General features: G+C 41.5%; 1 protein-coding gene across 1 annotated transcript; it reads left to right on the top strand.

The window, feature by feature from the left end:
- The first annotated feature begins 1,752 nt into the window (after positions 1-1,752).
- On the top strand, positions 1,753-27,015 carry KIF24 (kinesin family member 24). Its single transcript, XM_068423646.1, has 12 exons — positions 1,753-2,366; positions 5,684-5,873; positions 7,764-7,861; positions 9,965-10,180; positions 11,705-11,792; positions 14,840-14,961; positions 16,515-16,620; positions 19,306-19,377; positions 20,110-20,219; positions 21,006-23,447; positions 24,383-24,476; positions 26,793-27,015. The coding sequence occupies exons 1-12, from the start codon at positions 1,753-1,755 to the stop codon at positions 26,931-26,933; spliced, it is 4,293 nt and encodes a 1,430-aa protein (XP_068279747.1). The 3' UTR covers positions 26,934-27,015.
- The last annotated feature ends 350 nt before the right edge of the window (positions 27,016-27,365 follow it).

The raw sequence follows: 27,365 nt of genomic DNA, 5'->3' as shown, positions 1-27,365 counted from the left end.
GAAGATGTAGGTGTAATCTAGGATACAGAGTAGGAACAGACAAAATAAATTTGCTGGATTGTTTTAATCTTTAACAGATTCTCAGTACTTTGAGATTGGTGTCTTGACTTTATGTTCTAGCTGCTCCTTTCATCAAACAAAAGAAGTTTCCCATGGCAGTGCACACAGGACCTGTACTAGTTTTGTGAGATAGGCATTTTTTTCAAAAACATGACCCTTCTTTAAATGAAGTCTGAAGTTCCTGTGGAATTTTATCTGTTAGAGGAGTTGTGCAAGAATTTTCACAAGCATTCACAATTTGCCATGTGTCATTGTTAGCCTCTCTGATCTTTGGGTTTGCTGTCCTCTCTGTCAGTTTTGATTTCCCTCTCCCTGCATCTAACAATCTCAGCAGTGGCTCTGACTTTACCTCAAGGTTCAGAATCACATTACATAAACGTTAAATAAGTCTACCTACATACCAATGTTTTTGTCTTGCAGCTTGTTACTGCTGAATCTCATAACTTTATTATGGCTATCTACTATCTACAGCTTAGACTCTAGCTTCTAAGTAATTTTAGATGTCCTCTACTGTGCCTTTTGGTCTCTGTAATATCTTGTACAATCAGCACTTTAATATAATCTTTATTGTTTTGTTGTTATTATTATTTCAACATAATGTGTTAACTAATGATATGGAATCAAATTTGGGGGTGATATTTGGTGACCTTATTTTCTTATATAATGTTATTGTAGAGATGCTTGAAAATCCTGTCAAAGGGAAAAACTTATTCTTAAATAACTTGTTTTTGTTGAGTGTTATTGTAACCTCCAAACATGAGTAAGAGCTGTATTTGTTAAGGTCCTAGACTGAGCAAAGAGATAAGAAGGCAGTGGGCAGCAGATACTTAAAGTGCTATCATTTTTCCATTTTATGGAACAAGTAAAAATATCTGCAGATATTAATCCATCTGGATACAGACAGCTGCACAATGCATCACTAGGGAGACATGAGTGAAGGAGTTGAGGGTTTTTTGGCATACCTTTCAGTGATGCTTGTTGCTTTTTTGAGTTTCCCAAGAATGCAAGTTTGGCATTCCAGTAGCATATATAGATTTAGAGAAATTTTGTGTTTCAGATTTTGCAGAATGCTTTAGTTGTTCTGTCAAGGACACTTAGAAATGCTCACGAGATTCATGACATGCAAGAGAAAGTTATGCAACAAAATTACAACTTTGCTGTAGTTCATCTGTAAGATGAATGGTCTTAATTATTCAGCTTGAGGTGAGGACAAATGCAATTTCTTCTCCTTTGGTTAGTTAACAAGAGATAGCTGAACCACATTAGACCACATGCCCTGATACTAAATTGAGTGTCTAAAATTAGGCATTTTACATTCTGTAGCTTGAGGACGGGGTTTCAGTAGCTGTGGCATTCATCAAGTAGACATCAGGCGTGTAGGAACTCTGCAGCAGTAAGTAACACTGCATTGTGCATTTCTTACACGTTATTGTGTATTGTCTATAATTCTAAAATATAGTTGCATAGATAAAATATTTGTTTCATGTTTAGTTTATTGTTGTTATTACTATATTCTGTAGTGTTTGGCAGTCTAGTGTATTATAAACTTGGAGTTAAACAAGCTTTGAGCCTAACTGCAGGTAGTAGCATCAGGAAATGTGTGCTTTCTTCAGTGGTGACTTTGTCAGATGTGATGTTTCATATGATTCTAATATTTATTTTGTTTGATTTCTTGTAGACTTTAACTTGAAGATGACATCATGCCTTTATGAATGCCTTCGTGAGGCAGAACTTGAAAAATACTATCCCCATTTTTCTGCCTTTGGTCTTCAGAAGATTGATGAGCTTGCCAAAGTTTCCATGAAAGATTATGCCAAACTGGGGGTCCATGACATGAATGACCGCAAACGACTCTTTCAGCTCATTCGAATAATCAAAATTATGCAAGAGGAAGACATTACAGACATAAGCAAGCAAGATTTTCAACAAAGTGGCCTTTTCATTCAGCCTCAGGTGACCAGATCAGGTCCCCGTAGACAGCTGCGTTTTGAGTCCTTCTTTGAAGAAAACAATGGAACAGTTAAAGACTCTGAATCTGAATCATATGGTTCATCTGATTTCAGTGCCAATGAAGAGAAGAACAGTGTAGGGGAAACGTTGGGACACATTGAACCACATGATTCAGAGCTGATCAGATTAACAAGAAGAGACCTCAGTAGTCCTGGAATATGCACAGAAAAGGACCTGAGCTGTCCAACAGTTTCTGATGATATTGCTCCTCTCCTGGGGGTTTCTGAAACTCCTATCATACAAAGAATAACTCATGTTTCAGGGTATAATTACGGACTACCTCATTCCTGTATCAGGTAATAATCAGTCGCTTTTATTTTGCTATATTTCAAGTTAGTCATAATTAAGTCTTTCTTCGTAGTGGAGGAGACTCTGTCTTCATCACCTCCAAATAAGCAATCCTACCACTACAGAGCAATGCAAAATCTTATAGAGAAGAGAGATATTAATAAGCACTTGTGACTCTCCAAGTCTTCTAGAAGGAATCATCTGAATTTCACCAGCTGCTACTCACCAAGGTTGTCTAAGAATAGCCTTTATTGTCTTTCAGGATATAAGGCTTTGTTTTATTGGTATTTTGGCTGTTCTTTCCCTTTTTTCTATGAGACTATCTTGCAAAACATTATTATTCCAAAATATGGCATTGTCTGTTGATAAGTTTGTCAAGTCTTTCCCAGTAAAAAGGATATGTGGTGATTGCTATATTTGTTTATAAAGAAATTTCTGAGCTGGAGCTTTAAAAAGAAACAGAATGAATATAACTGGGATGGGATATAGACATGGTGGTAAGAGGGATGCCTTGCAACTGCTCCCCAAGACCATGATCTGTAACTTTCATACTTTTCCCAGTGTTTGGTAACAGAGGGGCTATGGTTATCTTGAGCCACTGGTAAGTCTACACTGGCAACATTTTTAAAGCACAAAATATTTTTTTCCTGATTCAGCAGCAGAGCACGTACCCCTCTGCACACATACTACCAGTATGTAGCTCATTGCAGTGCCGTCGTGGCAGTTTTGGTTTAAAATGTGGTGAAGAGAGGTAGCTGTATGAGGTTAGGGCTTGGCCTGGGAAGGCTGTGGTGAAAGATTTGGTGTGTGGGAGGATCCATGGAGTTGGGGTGTCAGTTACAACTCCCATTGAGTGTGCATCTAGCCTGGAGGGATAGATGCTGTTGCCACAGTGCAAAAGTACTAAGGTGACATAGTAGTTAGAGCACTTAACCTGTGAAATGCAAGACACAGGTTTTTAACTCGCATTTGCTGGAAAAAAATCTTTCCCACCTTCCAGAGAAGTGCACTAACCTCCTACATATATATGCATCTTAGTCCATTGTCTGTCTCCTCTAGTAGAGAAGTTGAGCCAAGGTGCAACAAAAAGGGCTGGATTCATAGTGCTGGCAAGCAAAAAATGATAAAATATACCTAATGGCTAAGTGAGAGGAGCTCACAATTTTTAATCCTGCAACAGAGCCATGTTCTCCGTTGTTCTCACTTTCTTTCCTTGTTCTTCCCTTTTTTTCTAAGCACATTCTTCTGTGTCTGGCATTATGGTTCATCTTGTGGGCTGTCTGCACCTTCCTCCTGACATGCCCAAGTTTCTCTTTCTCCTGTTTTGACCACAGAGTACGTGCTGTGCATTCCAGGCTTGGGCCAGTCTGCTGACACTGGGGTTTGTGATTCCTGTTTTGCAAGTGCCTTACTCCGTCGCTGAATCCATCCATTCCCATGTCACCTTGTGATTTGACCACTGTGAAGGCTAATCTAGTCTCATCTATGAGAAACATTGGAAAAAACTGGCATGACTTCAGATGGCATAAAGATGAAGAGCTCTTTTATATGCTTAAATATATTTTGCACTTGCCCACAGCAAATGGCTTGATTTTGAAAGTAGCAGGCAGGACATAATGATTCTTCTGACCTATTGTCTAACCACGTTTCTAGTCATCTGTGTCATGATCTTTGTTTTTTCTAGTAATAAAAAAATATATTTTGTTATAAAATACAATCTCTATTTAAGAAATGTTAATAGAAAATCTAAACTTACAGGTTCAGCATGTAGAATTAAAATACATTCTGTTCCCATATAAAATATATTCAATTAAACATGCCTCTGTACTAGAAAGAATTTATGCCTTTTCTCTCATAAATGGAGCCTCCAAGTCTTCAGTTTTTCCTTTCTCCAAATCTTGCAATGAGTCCTTCCTCCTTCAAGCTGTTAGAGCACAACAGGCTCTTTCTACAGGTCACCAAATCCAGCCTCTGACATGAGAATTAAACTTCAGAGCCTCCGATCATTTGTTGGACAACATTTGGTGCCTAGTGATATCCATAAGCTCACACTAGCTTATGAAGCATCTTATTTCAAGTATCATTGCCTTTCTTTTCAGGGGAAAGAATTTTCCATCTAAACGCAGGGCCTGATCCTGGTCTGCATGGGAAAGCTGTGCTAAAATTAAAGGGACTCCAGTTACAAGTAAAGATTACTCATGTGTAGTCTTTGAAGACCTCATCTTGAGATTTATATCTGCATGTTGTATGCTTCTGGGGAATCATGCGGTACAACAGCAACAATACTAAAAGCTTGTAGTTGTAATGAGATATTGAGTAACTTGTGGGTTTGGTTTTAATTTACTAGACAACTAGTACATGTTAGTTTTCTGTTGAAAACTAAATTAAGAGATTTTGAAAGGGCATTTGGACAGCATGACAGAAACACTATTTTCGCACAAGTTGATGCTCAATTAAAATTTTTTTTTTTCTCACAAATTGAAATTCAAATCCAGGCTGAAAATCACTAACTTATTTGGTTGAAGACAGCTTGAAAAAGGGAAAGGCAGAATGAATACATTTTGGTTGAATCCAAGCATATTCTCTATGATGCATCACAAAATGCTTTACGCAGCAGGTTAATCAATGAAACACGAAATGACTTCATGTTTCTAAGGTGTCTGGAAGGGAACTAAAACAGACTTGCCAGAACACAAGAGCATAACTTTGCCTGTGGTCTGAAACTGCGTAATTTTTTATGATAAAAGACCAAAGGGGACACAATGATGAGATCAATATTTCAAATTTTCTTTGAGCTCAATAGGAACATGGTAATACTGTCTTGTTTCCCAGTTTGAGTCGTTTACTTGTAACCTGTTTGACAGCCTATAATAGGAAGAATGAGTCCGTATAAGAGGAAAAGCAACTAAATATTATACCCTCTCCTTTTCAAGATCTGTTCATACTTTTATCTGTACATAATTAAATGACTAATGATGACTGCAAATAATTTTAGCAAGATTAAATTTCATTAAGTTAACTTGCATATTATGCCAGCTTCAATCCCATGTTTGTGGACAACTGAAAATATACCAGTCCAGCAACAAGTTCAGGAATGTAGCAGTATAAACACAACTATTCTTTTAACAGAAGTGCACAAAAGGCATCAGCCTATTTAGGAAAAAACAGCAGAAACTTAACTGTGTAACAATGACACGTGTTTCGGGTTTTTTTTGATAAGCCATTAGAGACAGAAATACGTACCTGATAAAACTAACAAATTTATGCATAGTCTAGATTCTGTAGTAACCTGATTTTAAAATGTAAACTTACACTATTGTTGTAGATCCAATACTTCTGAGAAAGAGACTCCATGGACAGAGAGTGAAAAAATCAGAGTCTGTGTCCGAAAACGTCCTCTAGGCCTGAGAGAGGAGCAACGTGGGGAGGTTAATATCATCACAGTGAAAGATAAAGAAACCCTACTTCTTCATGAGAAGAAGGAGGCGGTTGATCTCACCCAATACATTTTGCAGGTAAAATGCTCCACTTGAATGTTGTGTTTATGGGCCAGACACTTCTGTGGTGGGATAAAGCAAACTGTACTTGAGGTTTCAATGAGGGGACACAGAAGAGGACTGTCTACATTTCTTGCACTGAAATAAGCGAGCCCTTCTGTGAGCTCAGCATAACTATATTTGAATTGCTTCTGACTTATGCCAGCCTGCGGCAGAAAACCTGAGCCCAGAATTTTAAGCTTCAAAAGCACGTCTCTTGCAGCTTTCTTTGCGTGTGGCAAAATAAAACCCTCTGCTACATGCCATTGCTGCAGGAGAATTGCCTGCTGAAGAGTCTCCTGGTAGCTTTCCAGGGTGCTTCAGTGAGGAGTTCCCTTTTCACTATTTCAGCACTGGAGGTCTGTTTCAATGAATCACATATACCCACATCCCCTCCCTTCCTTTGTTCTCAAATGCTTTTGAAAATTAAGTTCCCTTTTGGTCTTTGTTTCTTAATCCCAAATACCTTGTGCTGTCATAGTTCAAATTCTCACTTTTGACAGACAGCACCAGGAACAGAACTGATTTCTAGAGAGCAGCAAGCCATTCTCACTCTACTGGGTGTTATTTTTACAGTCTGGACCCTAGGAACAACTGGTCGGAGTATCCAGTAAAAATTCAGCTTGCAGCTCTGTCGGGCCCGGTTCATGTACCACCTTTTACGGGGCGACATATGCAGCAACTCCACCCCACTGTCTCCATCTGACTACCTATATTTGGCATTTATGTGGTGCTCATCACCTTAGTATCTCAGTGCTGAAATAACAGTTAATTAATTTTGTTATGTCAGTACAGACAAATGAAATCCTGCTATCAGTCAATATAGTCCCAACAAAAGTTTGCCATGGCAAAGGCTGTGTCTATTTTATAGGAGCCAGGAGAACTTCTCCACTTCCAAGTCTGGCTACTCGCCTTGCCTCCATCTCTGGTTCCTATAGAAAGGACAGCAAGGGGTACAGAGCAAATGGGAGGTGGGGCATACTTCCAGCTCCATGGCTGGGGGACCAAACTGCAGGCCCACCACAGAGCACATCTGCCCTCTGAGCTGAGTGTAGCTGCTGAGACTCTGGTTTAATCTGCCTGTGCGCCTGTGTGGCTTGTTTGTGCATCATTGAAATGATTCTCAGTCCTAGAGATCTACCACCTTAATTTACACTGCAGTAAATTATTGGAGTGCAGTGTTAGACACCAGTCCACAGAGGCTCTTCTGAAAATGTGATGTTTGTGACTGTCCCTACAAACACTATTCTTAACCTAGATGGAGCCCACAATGAACTCTGCAGTGATTCCAGAGACCCTGCTGCTTTGGGTCAGACCTGAAGTGTGGGAAGCTTTGGGTTTTCTTGCCCCCTTCTGAGATAATACAATCCAGCTTTGCTTAGGAATAGCTTCTGTTGTCTCTGGCACAAAATTGTTTCAAGTCTGCAGAACAGAGACAATCACAACTGAGGACTAATTTTGAAAGAGTCAAGAGTTGACTCTGAGTTCTTTTTACTGTTATAGCCTTACTATACATCTGTAGGCTGATTAATTTCATGAATAGATGAAGGTTTTCTTTAATTAGCATTTTTTTTCCCTTTTCAGAAGGTTGTGGTATGTTCTGCTTCAGAATGATGGGAAATTGAGGATCTCTGCACACCCCCCCGCCTTTTTTTTTTTCCCCCCTAACCTCAGTCTCTTGATTAGCCATAATGATGTGTTCTTGCATAAGTCATGCTGCATGTTAAATGTGCTAGATCACTTTGTACCTGATCCAAAGCCATCTGAAGTCATTGGGAATACTTCTGTTATTTAAATTTGCTTTTGAATGGGGGTGAAGGGGAAGTGAAACATATTCATTTTCATGTAAAGATCATATTTATTTTTCAGCATGTTTTTTATTTTGATGAAGTCTTTGGGGAATCATGTACCAATCAGGATGTGTATATGAAGACAACTCATCCTCTCATTCAGCATATTTTTAACGGGTATGGCATCAGTGCTTACATTTGTTATTTTTTGTCTTTTTGTTTTCCAGTTTCATATACTGCTTTATTTTTCCTTTTACTCTTTTCATCTTTTGAAAAATACATTCATTTCATCTTTGTCACATACCTTCCCCCTTTTAGAATGTCTTTGATTGCAATTTTGACAAAATAAATTGGGGAAAACTTTATTCATATTTGGTGAAAAATATAAATCACAGAGGAAGTTAAAATTGGACCTCAACTGCAACAAAGACACCATGGCCACCCTAGGATGAAAAAATGTGTGCCAGGATTTCTGAAGTCTCATCTCCACTCTAACAAAGGCTTCTGTGTGGTGTAGCACACTCATCTGTAGAGGAATAATGTTACCTCTTTCACGAAACTGCTGTGAGATATTTTTGCATGTATTTGTACACTTCACAGAGCAATAGAAATTATTAACAACCTTGTGATTTATTTGTATTTTATTGATTTATATTTGCTTAGAGGTTTAATCATAATTACACACTTCCTAATTAATGGGAAATTTATGGTGGCTTTACATGAGTGATCTTATTTTCACACAAAGTTACAAGCTTGAATATAATTACACTTTTGAATCTTTGAAGGAAAGGATTATGTATCCATGCTGAAAATTAACAAAATGGAGCATTCTGTTCCTGAAGATCTCTGAGTATCATCAGCAGAGACAGAGTGTGTCATGCTCTTGAGAAAAGGAAAGTGGAAAAGGAGAATGAGGCTTGTAGCTTGCTGTGTAATAATCACTAAAGGCACAATCCACATTACAGCTAATCCAGTAATGCCACCAAAAGAGAAGCCACTGTTTTTTCTCATTTTTCCCTAACTTTTCTGTCCCTCCTGCTGCATATCCCCTTCACTGGCATTGGTCTAATCTGACAGCATGGTGAGCTAGTTCTGCAATCTAAACTGGCAAGAAATTGTTCACTATGCTTACTGCAGACCTACATTTTTACCCATTTCTCTGCTTCCAGGAGGTAATGAGCCAGCTAAAAAGTATTTTTTTAAAGTAGCGGAGAATAAATAATTTGTCTGTAGTATTTCTTTTTTGGCTGATCCAGTTCCTGAATCTGTTCACATCACACTTGTGGGTTCAGTGCTTGTATAAGAGCAAGCACGGGGAAGGAGAAGTAGGCACACAATGACCTCAACTTAGATGGGCTCGAAGGGCAGTGGAGCTGTATCCTGAGACCTCCTTGGCATTTTATGTGGATTGCCATTATAAACTTAAGGTGATATGATGACAAAGCTGGAGCAATCTGGAATAAGCCAAGACTGTTATTTCACTAGCTGGAGTGAGTGAACCAAACAGCTCTGCCACTGAAAGGGGATGATCCTCTTCCTTACCCCCCACTAGACACATTTCCATAGGTTACATGAAGCCTGTTTGGGCATATTTTGTGATCCTCTGTGAGGTACTTTACTTCACCACAACAGCAGAAAATTAGCTTGCAAAAAAAGTGGAAAGCTTTCAGCTGTTTCGTTGCAGTGAAGTCAAACATCAGGGCCAGCACAAGGAGAGGTGGGTCAGTGGGGCAGGTCACACAGCTGGGAGCCGAGGAAAGGAAGAGCAAGACCTTCACCTACGCAACAACAACCCTATAGATTGACTTAGCTGCATGCAGGACTGCAGCCTGAGACAAAGTAACCTTGCTCAGTAAATTACAGTGCTGGGGTGTTAATTTTCATCAAGTACAACATGTGTTAATACAGAACCTGACTTGTGGCTGTTTTGCATTTCATGCCACCGTCATTTTTCTCTGTGATTCATAATCAGTAGGATTCCCATTCATAATCCTATGATACTTCTGTAGCGTCTAAACAGCTGGAAGAAGAATAATGAATTCTTAGTTCCCTTAAATGCATTTTTAGCATCTGGAAGAAAGGAAGAGAGCCAGCACCCTGTGAGACGCCAGATCTCCATAGGACATGCTTGGGAATCACTGTTAAGTGTTTTGCAGTTTCCCAGATAGGATAGCAAACCACACCTCATTGCCAAGAGTCCGCTATAGATAGATATCGAATCTGTTTTAATAGATATGAATAAATCAGATGTGACACTAAAAATATAAGTTATCTTCACAGAGGCAATGCAACCTGCTTTGCATATGGGCAGACTGGTGCTGGCAAGACTTACACTATGATAGGTACTCACCGGAACCCAGGACTCTATGCCTTGGCTGCCGAGGACATCTTTAGACACCTGGAAGCATCACAATCAAGGAAAGATCTCCTTGTTTTGATCAGTTTTTATGAGATCTACTGTGGACAGCTTTATGACCTGCTAAACGGAAGGAAGAGGTATGTAAATAAAAATATGTTTTACTATAAACCTATGGGTATGAATCAGTTGGTTCCTGTTTTATAAATCAGTTACTGTTTCATGCAATTACATTTAACATATTACCTTTTATATTAAATGTTATGTATTTAATTAGGGTTGTTCCTAGGAGCTACATAGAGAGGAAGGCAGAATCTAACACTAAATACTGAGGCACTGATAGGGACTCCTGGTTTTTACTATTTTGGAGGGGGAAATAACTAAGAATAAGGACCTGTGGTTGAGATATGAGCTCATGCTGTTTTGCTTATGCTATAATAATATAATAGCTGAACACCCATATGTAGAGAAAGAACCTACTTGTGGACAGAAGTTCTTATGCCAACATTGAGGAGTCCCTGTCTTCCCCTGCTCAAAACATAACCTCTGGTTGTCCCTCCTACTGTGCCAGTGGGGCTTTGGCTCTTGCCACTCTAGTCTCTGAAGATTCCATTAATCTCCCACTTGTCATGCTTGACACTGCAGCGTCTGCTCACCTTATCCCTGAGCGCCTTTACTCGGCAGCCCAGTGACTCAACAGGAGCAAGCCTCTGCAGGTGATGATGCCATCACCCTCAGTAGTAGCATCTCAGCCCCAGACTCGTTTGGATGGATGTATACTCCTACAGGAGCTCCATCCGGAATGGAAATCAGGACAACTCGGTACACGTGGTCTGAAATCTAAATGAAATAACAGTCAGTTAAGATTTCAACAGTGAGATCTTTTCAGAGTGATGTTGAAGAAACGTTACCTGTCAGCTGGCGGTCTTTAGCAGCCTTGAGAGCACTATTCTTAGAGCACACTGGAGGGATCAAGAGGGAGGCTTTCTGCCTGGGGAAGTGAGCATCTGTTCACAAAGCAAGCACCTATTTCTGTGCATGTGTGTTACCTTTCTCCAAAACAGTCATTAAGGAGCAAGTAGTGTAACCTGCTATGTAAGGAGCCGATTTACTAAGGAAGAAAGAGTGTCCTTATTCTCTGCATGTCCATCAGCTATCTTACATGTTATTGAAGGAGAAAATTAAACTTCCTCCCACATGTATCATATCTGTATCTGTTCTGTATACTGTAAAGCTTCTGTGTGATTCATAGCAGAGGTGCTCTGAAATCTGACTCTATGGCTATGGGAGCTGCTTTAAAGTCCTGTGCAAAAATCTTGAGAACTTGAACAGAGCATAACTTACAGTCTGAACTTTCTAGAGAAGCCTGAAATGCAGTTTAGAGAGAGACAGGGACTCTAAAATGTAAACATGATCATTTACTTCCCTGCTTTGTTATTTTCCTGAACTAGCAGAAATGCATTGCTCATGTCTCTTTAACAGTGAAATGTCAGTGGTACATATTATGATTGAAATACCTCTTCAGCTCTGAAAATAAATGAATGACAGTGCTGCCTTTCCCTAGTCAGTAGCGTTGATTGCTTATTCACATAGCAATGAAATGTGTTTTTATTGCTGCTATTTGGAAGTTCATAATTCTCCTTTATGCACTGTTTCATTTTCAGGCTTTTTGCAAGAGAAGATAGCAAGCATGTCGTTCAAATAGTTGGACTGCGGGAGGTTCAGGTGGACTCTGTAGATCTATTGTTGGAGGTAACCTCTATGTTTGTGATTATTTTTTGTCTTCTACAGCCTGATTGGCTGATTTGTGAGGTATGTCATTTGCAGAGATTGTTATTTGTTGTGTAGTACATGTGCATGTTCCTGTTTAAGGTTCTGAAATCAGCAACCCCAGCAAACCACTGAGGAGCACTATTAAAAGTGCCTTTATTCAGTAAGCTTCTTGGGTCACTGTGACTTCTGTTAGCGACATGCAAGCTGTTGATTTACAGCTGCCACTCCTTATGGAAAGGTCTTTGCCAAGAAATAGACTGCTGTCACTATTCCAGAAATTAAATAGTATCCCAGCAAGGGACCCTGAAAGCTGGATAAGTATTTTCTCACAGTGTGATTTCTTTGGCTTCTATGAACTTAAATTTTCTGTATTAAAGGTACACGGATGTGCGATAAAAGATATAAATTTGAAAATTAATAGACTTAGAAGTTAGAAATACTTAAGATTGAGATATTGATCAGAATTAGGATTAAGACACTGCTTAGATAATGATGGGTGATAACAGACAAGTGAAATTTGTATCTTTAGACGGTAGATGACATTCAGCACAAGCAAGGCTTCAGTTTTCCTTCCCTGCCTGGCTGAGCCCTAAAAGGGCACTGGCAAATTTTCTTCATTGTCCTGCAGCAAGCAAGCTGGTTAAATCTGCTTTCTATTTAGCCTGACTTTGCATAGTTTAATTCCTTTCTCAGTAAGGAATTGTAAATTACAAGTGCCTGATAGTGTAATTGTCTCATTAAAATTGGCATGGTGTTGCCCGCTTATATTCCATTTAATTTTGTTCTTTGTCTTCCCATTAACTCCAAGCTTTGGGACATGCTGGTGGTGCTTTTGCAAATTAGAGTGTAAATTTGCTATATGGTTGATTAACACATTCCTCAATATTATCACATTCCATACACAGAAGAGCTATTAAATGACTTTATTCTCACACTTAGCTTGGAAAAAAATAATTTTATATTGTCCACAGGCCCTTTTGAACACAGAAATGTCACTGGCTTGACTCAGAGATTCTGAATAGTCTGCAACAGATATATGGGAAGAGTCTTGAATGCACCCCTAGCTATTCACTATTCATTGATGTTGGCTTTGGTTCAGAAATTATCTGCATTTAGCACTAATGTAATGCTCAGGAACTGCAGCAGTTCGTTAGGTTGCTGGCTGAGAACTGGCCACTGAAAGGCATGAATGATGCACATCTGTCAACTAAGAACGTATCGATTTTGCTAGATAATATTTTAACTTGTTCTTACAACCAGAAACAAAATTTATGACTGTTTTATGAATACCCTGCTGCAGTTGCTGCTAGACTTTCTGTGACTTTTCTGTGCAAAAGAGAATTATCCAGATTTGTATCTCAAAGGAGCCTTTGTCCTTCTGCCTCGCCTCTCTTCCTTGTTTTCTTACTTTATTGTTGTATTGAGTATATGTGGGTTAGATGAGTGGACAGTGAGGTGGATTGAGAACTGGCTGAATGGCAGAGCTCAAAGCGTTGTGATGAGTGGTGCTGAGTCTAGTTGGAGGCCTGTAGCTAGTGGTGTTCCCCCGGGATCAGTACTGGGTCCAGTCCTGTTTAACTTACTCACCAGTGACCTGGACAAAGGGACGGAGTGTACCCTCAGCAAGTTTGCTGATGACACAAAACTGGGAGGGGTGGCCGATACCCCAGAATGCTGTGCTGCCATTCAGCGAGACTTGGAGAGTCTAGAGGGCTGGGCAAAGAGGAACCTAATAAAGTTCAACAAAGGCAAGTGTAGGGTCCTGCACCTAGGGAGGAATAACCCCAGGCACGAGTACAGGCTGGTGTCTGACCTGCTGGAAAGAAGCTCTGCAGAGAAGGACCTGGGAGTTCTGGTGGACAAGTTCGCCACGAGCCAACGATGTGCCCTCATGGCCAGGAAAGCCAATGGTATCCTGGGGTGCATTAGGAAGAGTGTGGCCAGCAGGTCGAGAGAGGTTCTCCTCCCCCTCTACACTGCCCTAGTGAGGCCACACCTGGAGTAACTGTGCAGTTCTGGGCCCCCAGTTCAAGAAAGACAAGGAACTACTGGAGAGAGTCCAGCGGAGGGCTACAAAGATGATTAGAGGCGGAAGCATCTCTCTTACAAGGAGAGGCTGGGGGAGCTGGGGCTGTTTAGCCTGGAGAAGAGAAGACTGAGGGGGGATCGTATCAATGCTTCCAAATACCTTAGGGGTGGGTGTCAAGGGGATGGGGCCAGACTCTTCTCGGTGCCCAGCAACAGGACAAGGGGCAATGGGCACAAACTGAAACATGGGAAGTTCCATCTCAATATGAGGAAAAACTTCTTTACTTTGAGAGTGCCAGAGCACTGGAACAGGCTGCCCAGGGAGGGTGTGGAGTCTTCTTCTCTGGAGATATTCAAAACCCACCTGGACGCGACCCTGTGCAACGTGCTCCGGGTGACCCTGCTTTGGCAGGGGGTTGGACTAGATGATCTCCAGAGGTCCCTTCCAACCCCAACCAGTCTGTGATTCTGTGATAACTAATCTTTTAACTTGGTTCCTTACTCTGGCATAATTTCTTTTAATTAGGGAAATGGAGAAAGGTTTTGGCACTCTATTTTGTGTGTAACTTTCTGGATAACAGTACCCATCTATTACATGAGAAAGTGAAATTTTAAAAGAACACGACTAGTAGACAATCCCATGAGTCTCTTAGATTATGTCTGCAGTCGTACTTTCTTTCATTTCTGCCATACTTTTGGTTTTAATTTTATAGTTTGGATATTTTGCAAATCTAAGTGAATGTGCAATGCAACAACTTCTCACCTGCAGTATGCTCTCTAAGCACCATAGTGTCACCTCAAGCAAGTCCATATACAGAGTTCTGAAAGAAACATTGGAAGGGATCCAGTCTAACTTAACATCTGCCTTGCACAAAATTTTAAAGCTGTAATGAACCATTCCTCCTAATGTTACCTTATCTTAGGAGGACAAGATCTCTTTCTGAGAGATCGTGTTTTTATTTACAATTTGCTTGGATTTTGTCCCTCTTATTTTGCAGGTGATTTTGAAGGGGGGAAAAGAACGTAGCACGGGAGCTACGGGAGTCAACTCAAATTCCTCTCGATCTCATGCTATTATCCAAATCCAAATTAAAGACACAGCAAACAGGACATCTGGAAGGTAAGACTAGAAGCAGGAGTGCTCAGGGCTGGTAAGCAAGTCAAGCCCAGGGACGTCCAGGAGGCAAACAAAGAGGAGGTATTGAGTTAGGGGGCAGCTGTGAGTTAAATCAGAAGATAGGGTTCAAAGGGACTTTGAGAAGTTTCACAGTCCTTTCTCTGTTCCCAGGGAGATCACTTAAGCCACATCTGTGACAGCTTTGACAAACTTGTTTGTAAAAATTTGCAGTGAAGGAGTTTGGCAATCAATCAATCCATCCCTTCATCTTCAGTGTTAGAAAGCTTTTCCTGTCTGGCGTTAATCTGACTAAAGGTAGATGTTTGCAACGGGCATATCCACATGTGAGCTCATCACCTTTGAAGTCAGCAGAAAGAAATAGTCATTTCTGGAATCCAATTCATGCCATTCTGCCCAGTCACCTAAATTAGGTCGGATGGATTTGCCCCTCAAAGCACCTTTGTCCTGTAATTGACTACAAAGGGAGCCTGGGTGGAGATGATTCCATTAGAGATATTTGTCTTTGGTCAGAGGAATCCTAGTACCTCACCTAAACCTCCCTGATAATTTCAGCGTGACTCTGATGCTATCTGCAGCAGACAAAAAGAGCAGTTCCTCTTGTAACAGCAATTTTATGTATTTGAAGATTGTGATTGTGCCTCTTCTCAGTCATCCTTTCTCCAGACTAAACAGCCCCAAGAAATAGGTATGAGGAAAGAGGAGAAGTCTAGGTATCTATATTATGGCTGAGTGTCAAAAAAACATGCTGACACACCCTCTCAGCAACTGCTATGCTGTTGTGCTTCCTGGGGTCTTATTTTAAATACAAGGCAAAATGGAACAGCCACAAATAGTGGAGAGAGGAAAAGGCAGAACAGGCAGGCTTAGAAATAGAAGTCTATGTGGTTATGTAGGTGTGGCATGTGTGCCATTTTTTTTGTTACTGAAAGCGAGGTGGAGCTGGAGTGGGGAAAGGATCCCAAGATATGCCTATAAGAGAAGTCAGGGTTGTTCCAGAAAAAGAAGGGCAAAGACCAAGATACAGCACAACAGTCAGTACAGCAGCTGGTACCCAGAGCTAGGGAACGAGAGGGAGTAACGGAGTTTTGTGGAAGGAAGGGAAAAGGAACACTGAAAATTCAGAGTATTACTTACTACACTGGAAATTTCTGTTTGTATTGCCCTGAATTCCCATTTGACGGGGGCAGTTGTCTGTTTTACCTGAAAGGAGAATCAAGAAATTTACGATTTCTTTAACTGTGTTCTACAAACACAGTGATTATCTGGAGAGATGAATGTGTTGCACTTTAAACAGCTTATCCATTAAACTGTGGAGCACTCTTATCACACGTAATTATACTTTCTATTGTGACTGTGTTAGTGCCAGGATGCTCTGACCCTGTTCCTTCTGCTGTGCTTACTTTGGTGCCTCAGATATTTCCAGTGGGTATTTCTAATCATTATTCTGATGTCATGTGCTGCAGCCCTCTGGTTTAAAAAAGAAAAAGGAGAAAGAAAAAAAACGCCTAAGATAAATGCAACTTTGTTTTTTCTAGGATATCATTCATTGACTTGGCTGGCAGTGAAAGGGCAGCTGATGCCAGAGACTCAGATCGACAAACAAAAATGGAAGGAGCAGAAATAAACCAAAGTCTTTTAGCAGTAAGCTACTAGCATGTCTGGGGAAGGTTTTGTATTTAATTATTAGCATGTGTTTTGGGATAAAAATGAACCACAGAATAATATATGTATGTATTCCATGGAGCGGAAAAAATAACCGAAGTACTAAGTGTGTCCAGTTTAATTTGTCTCATGCCTGAAAGGCAATTTAGGAGCGAAAAGATTTTTTGATGAAAATAAAGTCTTTTTAATCCATTCTCACAGCCAGCCAGGTAAACACAGCATGGAGAATGCTAGGTATAGTATAATAAGCATCCCATATTTTATATAGAAAGTTTTGTCCTTTTTGATTCCAGAGAATATTGGCTTAGAATTGCCATATTGGTTTCATAAAAGGACATCTGTTCCTGCTGCTTATTTTCACCACTTGAACTCAGATTTCTCTTTCAAATCAGGAGTAGAGGACTTAAATACTCAAGAGCATAGAAACTAGCAGTTTGTGTGTGGGGAGAAAGGAACAGGAAGAAATGCACTCAATGCAAACTGTCTTTTATAAATGTACACAATTACTTAAAGAGGGACAATGAGCAGAGAAATGCGGTCTAAGATAAAGCAGAAGTGCCTCTAAGTATAAATTGTGCAGAAGACTTTGCACCTCCTTTAATTCAAATGAACAAAGGTCACTGATGACTGAGGGCTTCTCAAGTGAGGCTGAAGGTGATACGCGATCAGTGAGTATGAGTCAACAGCATAGAAGTTAGTGTGCACAACCATACCTCTTAGTGTGCTGTAAATTGGAAGTGTCTTGCTCTGTTTTGAGAATGTAGAATGTTCTTTTGCACCGAGGCTTTTCTGCTGTGGAATATTAGCATTCATGCTGGGAGACAGCATGTGAAGTGAATATGTTTCTGTACTTGACGCTTTCTTGAGTACTTGCTGGTGAATAACTGAGTGGCATGGAGAGTCAGAACCTGAATAGAAAGGATTCCTGAGAAGTGAGGCTTAATGTAAGCTCACGAAACTCTGTTAAAAGGAACTTTAAAATCAGAGTGTGTGTGTGTTTTTAGTATTGTGTGAAGCTGAGTAAATATCTAGACAGTCCACAAGCAGTGACTGAATTAACTGTAAAAGGCATCTTTGGGTAAGACTACCTGACCTGCAGCCTATAAAACCTAGCTCTGCCCTCAATGATCATAACGCTCTCTTCAGGCCTTAAAACATATAAAGTTTGAAGTTTGCTGCTGGTTTGAATATTCATGTTGATTTAAAGTAGAAGATATTCAGATACTGCAATTATAAGAAGCAGAATAAAAAATCAGAATAGTTTGATCTCTTACTTGTTAGAGATATGATTTTTAATAAAATGCAGTAAAAGTGAGAAATACATGTCATTTTAAGTGGGTGTATGTAGAATGTATAAAGGCTTTAAATGTAGAAAGGCTGCTTCATGCTAGTATCACTATGACAATACTGTGATCTGCTTATTTTTCCTTCAGTATTTGCTCTAAATGACTTGTCTCATGGCTATACAGTCCATTTCTGCCAATTTCAGAGAGCATCCAGGCTTGCTATGGAGTATAATGCTTATTCCAGTGGAAACATGGCAAAAAAATGCTCATCTTTGAGTTTGAAAATGACATCTTTTTCCAAGGCTGGTAATAAACCAAGGGGTGTTTTTTGGAGACTACAGGCTACCTCTGTTGATGGTTATTAACAAGAAGAAGATCTGGTGCGTTCTGTGAAAGGCATGGGTGTAGCTAGCTGCTTATGTTCTCTTAGTTCTAATGGGTATTCTGTGTCCGTATCTGCACTCCCTGGGTAGTCTGTTGCTTCATTCTCACTGTTCTATGTATAGTTCTTATTAGCCTGTCAAAGGTCACAGTGACATGTTTGTTTCGACAGACAGGCTGTATCTATACTACCTTCTGAGCATGGGCTTGAACTTGGGTTTGAACCCAGCTCCCCTCACAGCTAATTGGTGCTGGTCCATGCTCTCCCCTTTGGTTGGGTTTGGAGCGTTGCACTGGTGTGATGAGGAAATGGCTTGAGATCAGCTGCCTTCCAACACAGCCCAGTGTACCCACACAGAGATGGGACATCTAGACTGCGTATTATAGTCCGTATGGGGTAGAATATGCACGTGTTAGCTCATGCTATATCTGACTAAGGTATGAAAATATTGCCAGAGTGGCATAAGAAATTTGCACTGCTGTTGTCCAAAGTATTGTTTTTTTTCCAGAAGGGGAGGAACTTCTTTTAGAAGAAATAAATTTGTAAAAGTTGGAGCTCAAAGAGCTCTGTTCTTAGGGTGTTACAGGTATATGACTCTGGGGTACACCTGCCCTGCAAGCTGTAGCAGAGTCTGGTGTACACCCAGTCCGGCTTCAAACTTGTTAGCTATGGTGCAGGCAGAGGCAAGTCCACAGTAGTGTGGATTGCTGTGTGTGCTAAACACGTGTACTTACCCAGCTTCCTGGGTTTTGTGTAGCTCACAGAGCTGCCAGGCAGGGCTAGCTGTGCTCTGTGCTGCAGCTGGCCGTTCATGGCTGTGGCAACAGCACACTCCCCTTGCAAGGGACATCACACAGTAAGGAGTCAAAGGTGCATGAGGGAAATAGTAAATTCATAGGTGAGGGTTGATGCCAATTCAGTTTCTCTCCAGTGTGTGACTGATATGTTTTCTTCTCTCTGTTTTTTTTTTGGTTGTGTTTTTTTTTCTTTTGGTAGCTAAAGGAATGCATTCGGGCGTTGGATCAGGAACACGCACATACTCCTTTCCGGCAAAGCAAATTAACTCAGGTAAAATGAGCAGAAAGGCAACAGTAGAGATTTCCCTGATGAGGACAAAATTAAAAAAAAAAAAAGGCATGATTCAATAACTGCTATCAACTATTGAAGAAAAGAGAAATACATAACTTTTTCAAACATGAATTTTTAAAGAAAATCACAGAATTAAGGCCCACTGCCAGTTCCCCCAGTCAGTCCTGGGCACTGGCATTGTAAAAACCAAATAAACCAACTCCTGAAACCAAACAAAAACCCCAAACACTACCTTCCAGACTCATTCAGTTACCATCCATCTCCACCCACTCTGCAACCAGTCTTGCATCTTCTGTGCAGTAACAGTCATGGGAGATTTCATCAACATTTCTTCACTCCAGCTGTAACATATGCTTTATCCCTCAAAACATATGGGCACCCTTGTGGCACCTGGTGCTAGGGCTTGTTCAGAGCTTCAGTTATGACTCATATTCATTTTAAATTGTAAACAAAGAATTGCAAGACAAATTGGGACAAGAGGACTACATTTGAAAAAAAAGAGACAGTAACTGCACATCACCTGACTCATGTTAAACTGCCTTTGTACACATTGCTAATTTTAGGAAATGTGAGGTAACTTAGCCTAACTTTTCATAAGTTCTGAGATAATTAAGTAACTTTCCCTCATATTTTGTATAAGATAAGACGAAGTACATGTTTAAAAATAAATACATGAATTGCTAAGATCTTATATTTTTCTTCCAACCCCAGGTGCTAAAGGATTCTTTCATTGGCAATTCCAAGACATGTATGATAGCCAACGTATCACCTAGCCATGTGGCTACAGAGCATACCCTGAACACTTTACGATATGCTGACAGGTAGGTGACGAAGCTTAATCTTGCCCAGGTGAAAAACACAAAGAAAAAAGTAATGTGTGATGCTTATGATTACATTCTATTTTGGTTGCATTGGAAATGTTGTTTTAGGCAAGAAATGCACCTTTCACCATGCAAATAAATCCTTACCTGTTCCAACTCTTATATTTAGTCTTAAAATTCTCTGGGTCTTGTAAATTCTTTCTGGTGACAGCTTTTAGTAATGAAAATATCACTGTGCTTCCCTGTAACTGCAGGATTACTAACCTCAGCAACCAAAAGTTTCGGTTTAGTTTTGTATTGTAGTTCTGCCTAGAATGTGTGTGAGTCCCTCACCCTCCCTCCTACACAGGAGGAGGTAAGTTACAGGCTGTGCAACACTGAGGTTAAGAGGGCAAGAGATGCTTAAAGGTAAGAGGGATTCTGATGTGCTGTGGAGAGTGCGAGCTGGTCTTGAGCTGGCACTGTGCCCTGCTGCATTATGAAGTGTGGAAATGCAACCCCCTTACACTGACAGAAGCCATCTTCACTCATTTGACCTGTTATGCACTGTTTGAGGAAGCACTTCAAAATATTGCTCTAGACCTTTCCAGAAGTTCAGGCATTTTGGCAGAGAGGTTTTGATGCCTGCACGGATCACTGACAATTAAAACAGAAATCATAACATTGAATTCAGTGTTTAGTCCTAGTATGTTTATGCATTAATATCTTATGTTGCATTAGTTTGTTCTGAAGACACTGTTATTTATCTGAAAGCATGACATCTTCTAAAGCCAGCCTCATTTACAGGGTCAAAGAGATGAAGAAAGGGGTTAAATATACTACCCCTGTCACAAAAAGGCATCGGACAACTGGAAACATATCTCCAAAACGTGTCGAAAACTCTCCTTCTTTGCCCCCTGGGGAAAAGAGCTCTCCAAAGAAAGTGAAGCTAGGTCTCCAGCATCCCTCAAGTGCTACAAAAACAAAGGCATGTCCTTCAGCACTCCAGCAGCCAGGTGTCCCTTTTACCTCTACCCCCAGGCAAATCAACAAAGGACATGCCTACAAAGGAAATCCCAGCTCACCATGGTTCCACCACACTAACCCAGTGAAGGGAGTCCTACGGATAGGACATCCCCTGAAGAAGAAAACTGTTGATCTGACACCCCACTCTGAAAAGAACCCCACGGGGAAGGATTTCATCATCAAAAATGCTGCCATGGCAGAAACAAAAGAGAGTGACCAGGGAGACAAGTATATGCACGACAGACCACCTGTCCAGTGCCTGAAAGTCCAGACAGTGCAACCTGTTCAGAAACAGCTTGTTTCTAGAGATGATTTTTCCTTTGGAGACGAAAATCTGCCTTTCAACGGCAGACAGGAATGGGGAAACACCTTTGCTAAACAATGTGTTGAAACCTGGACAAATCTGCGTGCATCTCAGAAGGAAAGGGAAGAGCATTTACGTCTTTATCACCAGCAGTTTCAGCAGCCACCTTTTCTACAGCAAAAACTGAACTATCAACCTCTTGAGAGGTTTTTAATGCAATACAAGCCCCAGGAGATTCAAGTGAAGCAGGATCTGAGCCTCACTCCCACAGAAGTACAGAACAAAGGGGGGATGCAGCTGGAAGATCTGGATGACAGTGATTTCAGTGAAGATTCTTTCTCACCTGTCTGCAGCCAAAAGAGCGTGAAAAGAAGAAACACCAACAAATGCAGTCAACATTCATTTTTCCTTCATCAAAGAGAACAAGGAACCGAGGAAGAGCAAAAAGGCCAAAAGCGACAGGATTTGTTTTTTAAATATGCAATACCCATGCAAGAACATGAAGTAGATGATAGCTGGGATTGTAGTAAGGGCAGCCCAAAAACAGAGGAATCCATTAAAAATGCAGGCTGCGGCAAAACTCCATCAGACTGGAGCTATGACTTACCTATTGAGTCCTCTCCAAGCAATACTGCAGAAAAACCGTACTGCCTGCAGGAAGGTCCTGCTTATAACTGGAAGAATGGCAAAGATTTCCTAGCTGATCACAAACAGTACAAATCCAAACACAGATGTCTCGTTTACTCCAGTGAAGCCACTTTACCTCCAGAAAAGGATGCTTCAAACTCATATGTTTCTCCTGTATTGAAACCAGGAACTCCAGAGTGCAAAGAGATTGACCTCCAGCATGAAGAGAAGGAAGAATCCACTTTGGATAGACAGGCTGCCCTTCCAGGAGATGTAAAATGGAAACCTCGAAAAAATGGAGTTAACCATTGTGGATCTTCCAGTTGTTCCTCAGAATTCACTTCTGAGCTAATGGCCCCTCTCACAATGTGCCTCCTTGACTATGAGGAAACAACTGATACAGAGAGAGTGTCCTCTAACCAAGAGAAGTCCCCCCATGTGAAGCAGATGTCGGACAGGAACGTACGTGGCTCCCAGAACAGGTTTGAGGAAGAGGACTGGCAGTGCACGAGAAGCAGAGCTCTGACGGACAGCATGCTGGAACTGGGGGAGCCAACCTGTCGTGGTGGAAGACACTGTGCCCTGCTGCGTTCCCCACAAACAGGGGACAAGTGGCTTTCACCCCCCTGCTGTGATGTGAAGGCATGCTGCTGCCTTCTGGGCTCAGGCTCATCAAAGCAAGGAGTCCTTCACAGTTTATTTGTTGGATGTGACCTGACAGAAACACCTGCAGCTGAATCCACGGGCTCCAGGGGAGAGAGGGAGGGTGGTTTGTTTCTTAGTAACTCAACGTGCAAAGAATACTCAGGTGGCAGACAGTGTGATGCTGATGTTAAAGATATTACTGGTAATTCAGGAAAATCTAACTCGAATCAAGAACCCAGTGTTGAGCCCATGGCTCAGGAAATAAATGCTGATATACCTGAAAAAAGCTATTTTTCAGGTGCATCATGCTTTCTCAGTGTGGAACATTCGGATTACGGAGTCCAGTCCCCCTCTCAAGAAAGCAGCCTGCTGTTGCAGCCCAAGTCAGGACTGAGAAATGAGGACCGCAGTCATTCTGAAGACCCAGCTAAGTCATCGTTCAGCAATGAGGAAATAGAGTTGCTAAAAACCAAATTAATGCAGAGTATTTTTACACAAGAGACTTTTGCTGTGGATTCAGGATTTGCAACCAAAGATACTAAGCCATTAGCAAATGCAAAGAGCCCCCAAGGCACGTCCAGCAGCAGCTCTCCAAGTGCTGCGTCAGAGACGGGAAAATGGCAGAGGGAAGCCCTAGAAAAGGCACAGTAAGTCTTGCTTGTCGCTGAAGTTTGTCATGAAGCTTAGAAACTCTAGTCATGTGATACATTTGCCTTTATGTGTATATCATACTCATGTACTTTAAAAACCGATGGGAAATCAATCTATGAAATAAATTATCATTAATCTTATTAAATAATTATAGTCATTATCTTACAAATATATGATGGCTTGTTATTTAGTGGTATTTTACAATCTCACAGGAAGCCAATTATTCTATTAGCACTTCCTAGGATAATGCTAGAGGAATGAATATTATAATACAAACTGCAGTTCTCAGTAACTAATTGGCTTCCTATAGGCTGTAAAGTACCTAAAATATATCAAAAACTCCCATCAAGAATCCGGCGATAGCCGTTCCATCCCTGTGGAAAGAACAACAGCTAGAGCGGCTGGGCAGTCACTGAAGATGTAGATGTACAACTTCAAAGGTCTATGAGCTGCCACTGTCAGCTCTCAAGGCCTGGGCTGCATTCACGTGACTAAAAATATGTTGTTGGTCAGAGCAGCTTGCTCAGAGGAACGAGCAGCGGCACTGCCTTCCCGCTCTGCCCGTTTTTCACCAAAATGACTTACAGCCTCATGGTTGTAAGCCACTTCACCAATTAATTAGACAATTTTTTTGCTCCTAGATTTCCCTATGGTAAAAAGCAGTACGTGCCCCTGTGCTGCCTGTGCTAATGGGAGGCTGTGGTCACTCCTCTCCGAGCAATGCTCAGTCATCAAGGCCATCTTTAACCCCAAACCAGTGCAGTCCACTGCACTTCAAGGGGCACTGGTGTGCACTTCCTGAATGCCAGGGACACAGGACAGCAAGTCTTCCTCTGGCGTATTTCTCCTTCTTAAAGGTTTACTGAGCCCAACAGTAACCACAGGTAGTGCAGCAGGCTGTGTAACCAGTGGTATATTTTATGTTAATCAGACAGGCTGTAATGCAGGCCCATCAGCAGCAGCTGGATGAGATGGCATCCCTGTGCTTCAAGGAAGAGTGCCTGATAAATCAGATGTCAGCAACGGTAAGTGTTTCAGATGATGGTTTCCATGTCTGTTGGACCTGCATAGATTAATCCTAGAGGTTATTAACTTGAATTAGTGATGTGACATTCCTCGTCAGTTCTTCCTCTCATTCTCTGATGCCCCCCTGAGTCCTAGGAGAGGCCGCTCATTTTCAGTCCCTGTTGTGTCTTTGCCAGTCTTCACACTGCCGGGTCCGTGGGGGAGAAGGAGACTGATGGGCCAACTCTGAACTGCTTGTCTCTGATAAGACATCTCTCGCTTATCTGGTGTCATGGGTACCAGACTGTACCAAACAGGGTGTCTTTCCATGGGACGTTTTTCTCCTTACAGGCTGGAGCAAGTAAGTCAATACCACAGAAAACCGCGCACCCCTAAAGCATGACACTGGGATGTCACAGTTGGTGGCGTAATGCCACATTGCCTCTTCCTTCTGGGAGTCCCTTGCCTACCACGCTGCAGATGTGCCAACCCCTGGCCCCACATGCTCCAATGCTCTAACCACTGTGACTTGCACCCTCACAGGCTCTTAACTTTTGTCACTCAAGTGTTTCTTAGCTCATCCTTGTCTCAGATGACAGTAGTATGGGCAAGACCTAAAGACTGGCACCTGTATGGCCCCACTGCTAGCCAGGCAATCCCAGTTGTCTGTTTCTCCTGCATCCAGACAGATGAATGTCACAGCTGTGTGAGAAGTCTCATCTCTCACCCAGACTATTGTTTCCCAGTGAGAACCTCCTGCCTTCACAGTTCCCTCATCTCATCAATAAAGCCAAGCTCCATTACTGCATTACATTATAAAACCATTTCAATTCCTCTCACAATTCAGATCTGAAGGGCAGCTACAGGGACTCTTGCCTCAGGGGTTTCAGAATGGAGCCACCACGTGGCTTATTTGCTGTGATTTCCAGCTGCATGGGATGTGCTACCAGATAACAAACAGAAGTCCATAAAGCAGCACAAGAGTCATAAACTGTTAGTTTTGTGGCAGAGAATGCAGTGTTACAAACAATCTTTTATTTTTTTAATGTTTTTTAAATCTTTTGAGATTGTTGTTCTTAAGTCTGTTAGTCATTGGACACCAGCTCCCCATCCCCAAATATTTGCCCCTTTCACCACTCAATCATTTTCTGGCTAGCAGAATTATGACAGCTTGCCAGGCCTCCCAGCAGTGTGTGAATAACTTAGATCTTATAGTGTTACTTCACAGCGTGATCTTTCTTTGGACAATGAACTCAGATTGGACTTCCCATATCAGTTTCTCTTCTTCCACTTTCAGATGGTTGCAACTTCTCCAGCCATGAAACTTTGGCTGCAGGAGAGACTCCTGCCAAGACTGGCCACATACTGAACCAAGCAGCATTTAAAGTGCTTGAGAAAAATACGCCAGGGCAGCTAGGCTGGTCCTCATTACAGTCCTGATGTCCCTGCAAGACAAAGATGCAGTGCACGAGATAGCTGGAGTCCTGCCAAATCAGCTAGTGAATGATGATTGATTTTCATGGGGTAGCAGTAGAAGTCCCCAGCCCTGAGGATGCTGACACCTCCCAGCTTCTTAGACACTGATCTATGAACAGAGGCACCAAACTCTGCTCTCAGCTGGAGAGCAGAGCAAGTCTGAGTGCTGCCTTATTAATACAAGTGCTACTTAAAAATAACTGCCTCCATTTCAGTTTTAATCACAGTTTCATATCACTTTTCATCTGCGTAGCAGGTTGTTATGCAAGGTAGAGTTCCCCTCAGCTGAGGCTATATACACTGCTATTTCTCATGTCAGATCTAGCAGACCTGTAGCCATGCAGGAATTGTACTGGCCCTGTGACCTGACGTGAAATAGTCCCTTCTGTCTCCCAAGAATGGGCTATTATGTCTGATCAATGAGTGGCCCAACTCACCATTTATTTTCATGATTGCTAGATCCAACACGAGAGGTGTCAGGAACAGAGTCCAGTATGTTGTAAAACTGCACATTAGATGACCAGTCCCTACACCAAATCTTTGAAAAGCTAACTGGTGTAGAAGGGTGGTAACAGCTGCATTATATATTTTTATTTATTTTTAAACCATAGTATTAGCTGAAATTTCAGCAACAGATAAAACTACCAGAGTAAGTGAACCTCAGAATTTAGAGGCATTGACCTTTGTCTGTGAGGATCAGGACTTTAATAAGGGAACACTGATTTAATCTACTACGCTGCAGAATGGAAAACATGCTTCTATGTACTGCTGCAGTGCATTAAATCTGCTGGTTTTTCTCCAACCTACTACTACTGTTGTTCCCTAAACTTTCCTTTTGCCTTCCTCACCAGGATTTTCAGAATTTTGTGAATTTTGTGACCAAGTTGGATGAAATCTTGGTACTGAAGTCGAAGTGTATCCAAACGATGCGAGGCCAGCTTCAGCTCTGCTTAGCCTCTCCTGGCACTGACGGGTCCCTGCAAACACCTCCACCAGTTTAGACCTTCTTTGCTTACAAGTGCAGAAGAACAGCTATGGAAACAGTCAGTGTTTTGCCACACTTGGTGCTGCAGAGTGTGGGTGGGTAGGGGATGGCTTTTGGTTTGATGTTTGTGATTAGTGTGTATTTTAGATGAGGATGGAGAGAATTCTGAGTAAATGAGAGATGACTACTTGGCACCACAAGCTTTTGTATTTCATTAATACCAGTAAGCCACGTCCTAAGAATAACAACTCAGCAGCCTTTAAATATCTCACCAAGCAGCAGGCAGCCCTGTCCACAGTATTCAGAGCAGCTTCTCACGTGTTAAAGGCACTTCTGTGTTGCCAAGAAAATGGCGGTGGGCGGTGGGGAGGCGAACACTTTGCAGCCAGACACAGGTCTGCACAGAAATGCTCAAAACCTACCCAGAAAAGTGTTTGCAAACACAAGC

Source organism: Nyctibius grandis, chromosome Z (genome assembly GCF_013368605.1).
Source record: "Nyctibius grandis isolate bNycGra1 chromosome Z, bNycGra1.pri, whole genome shotgun sequence".
NCBI classification, from domain to species: domain Eukaryota; kingdom Metazoa; phylum Chordata; class Aves; order Nyctibiiformes; family Nyctibiidae; genus Nyctibius; species Nyctibius grandis.
This window is presented reverse-complemented; position numbering and strand designations above follow the sequence as displayed.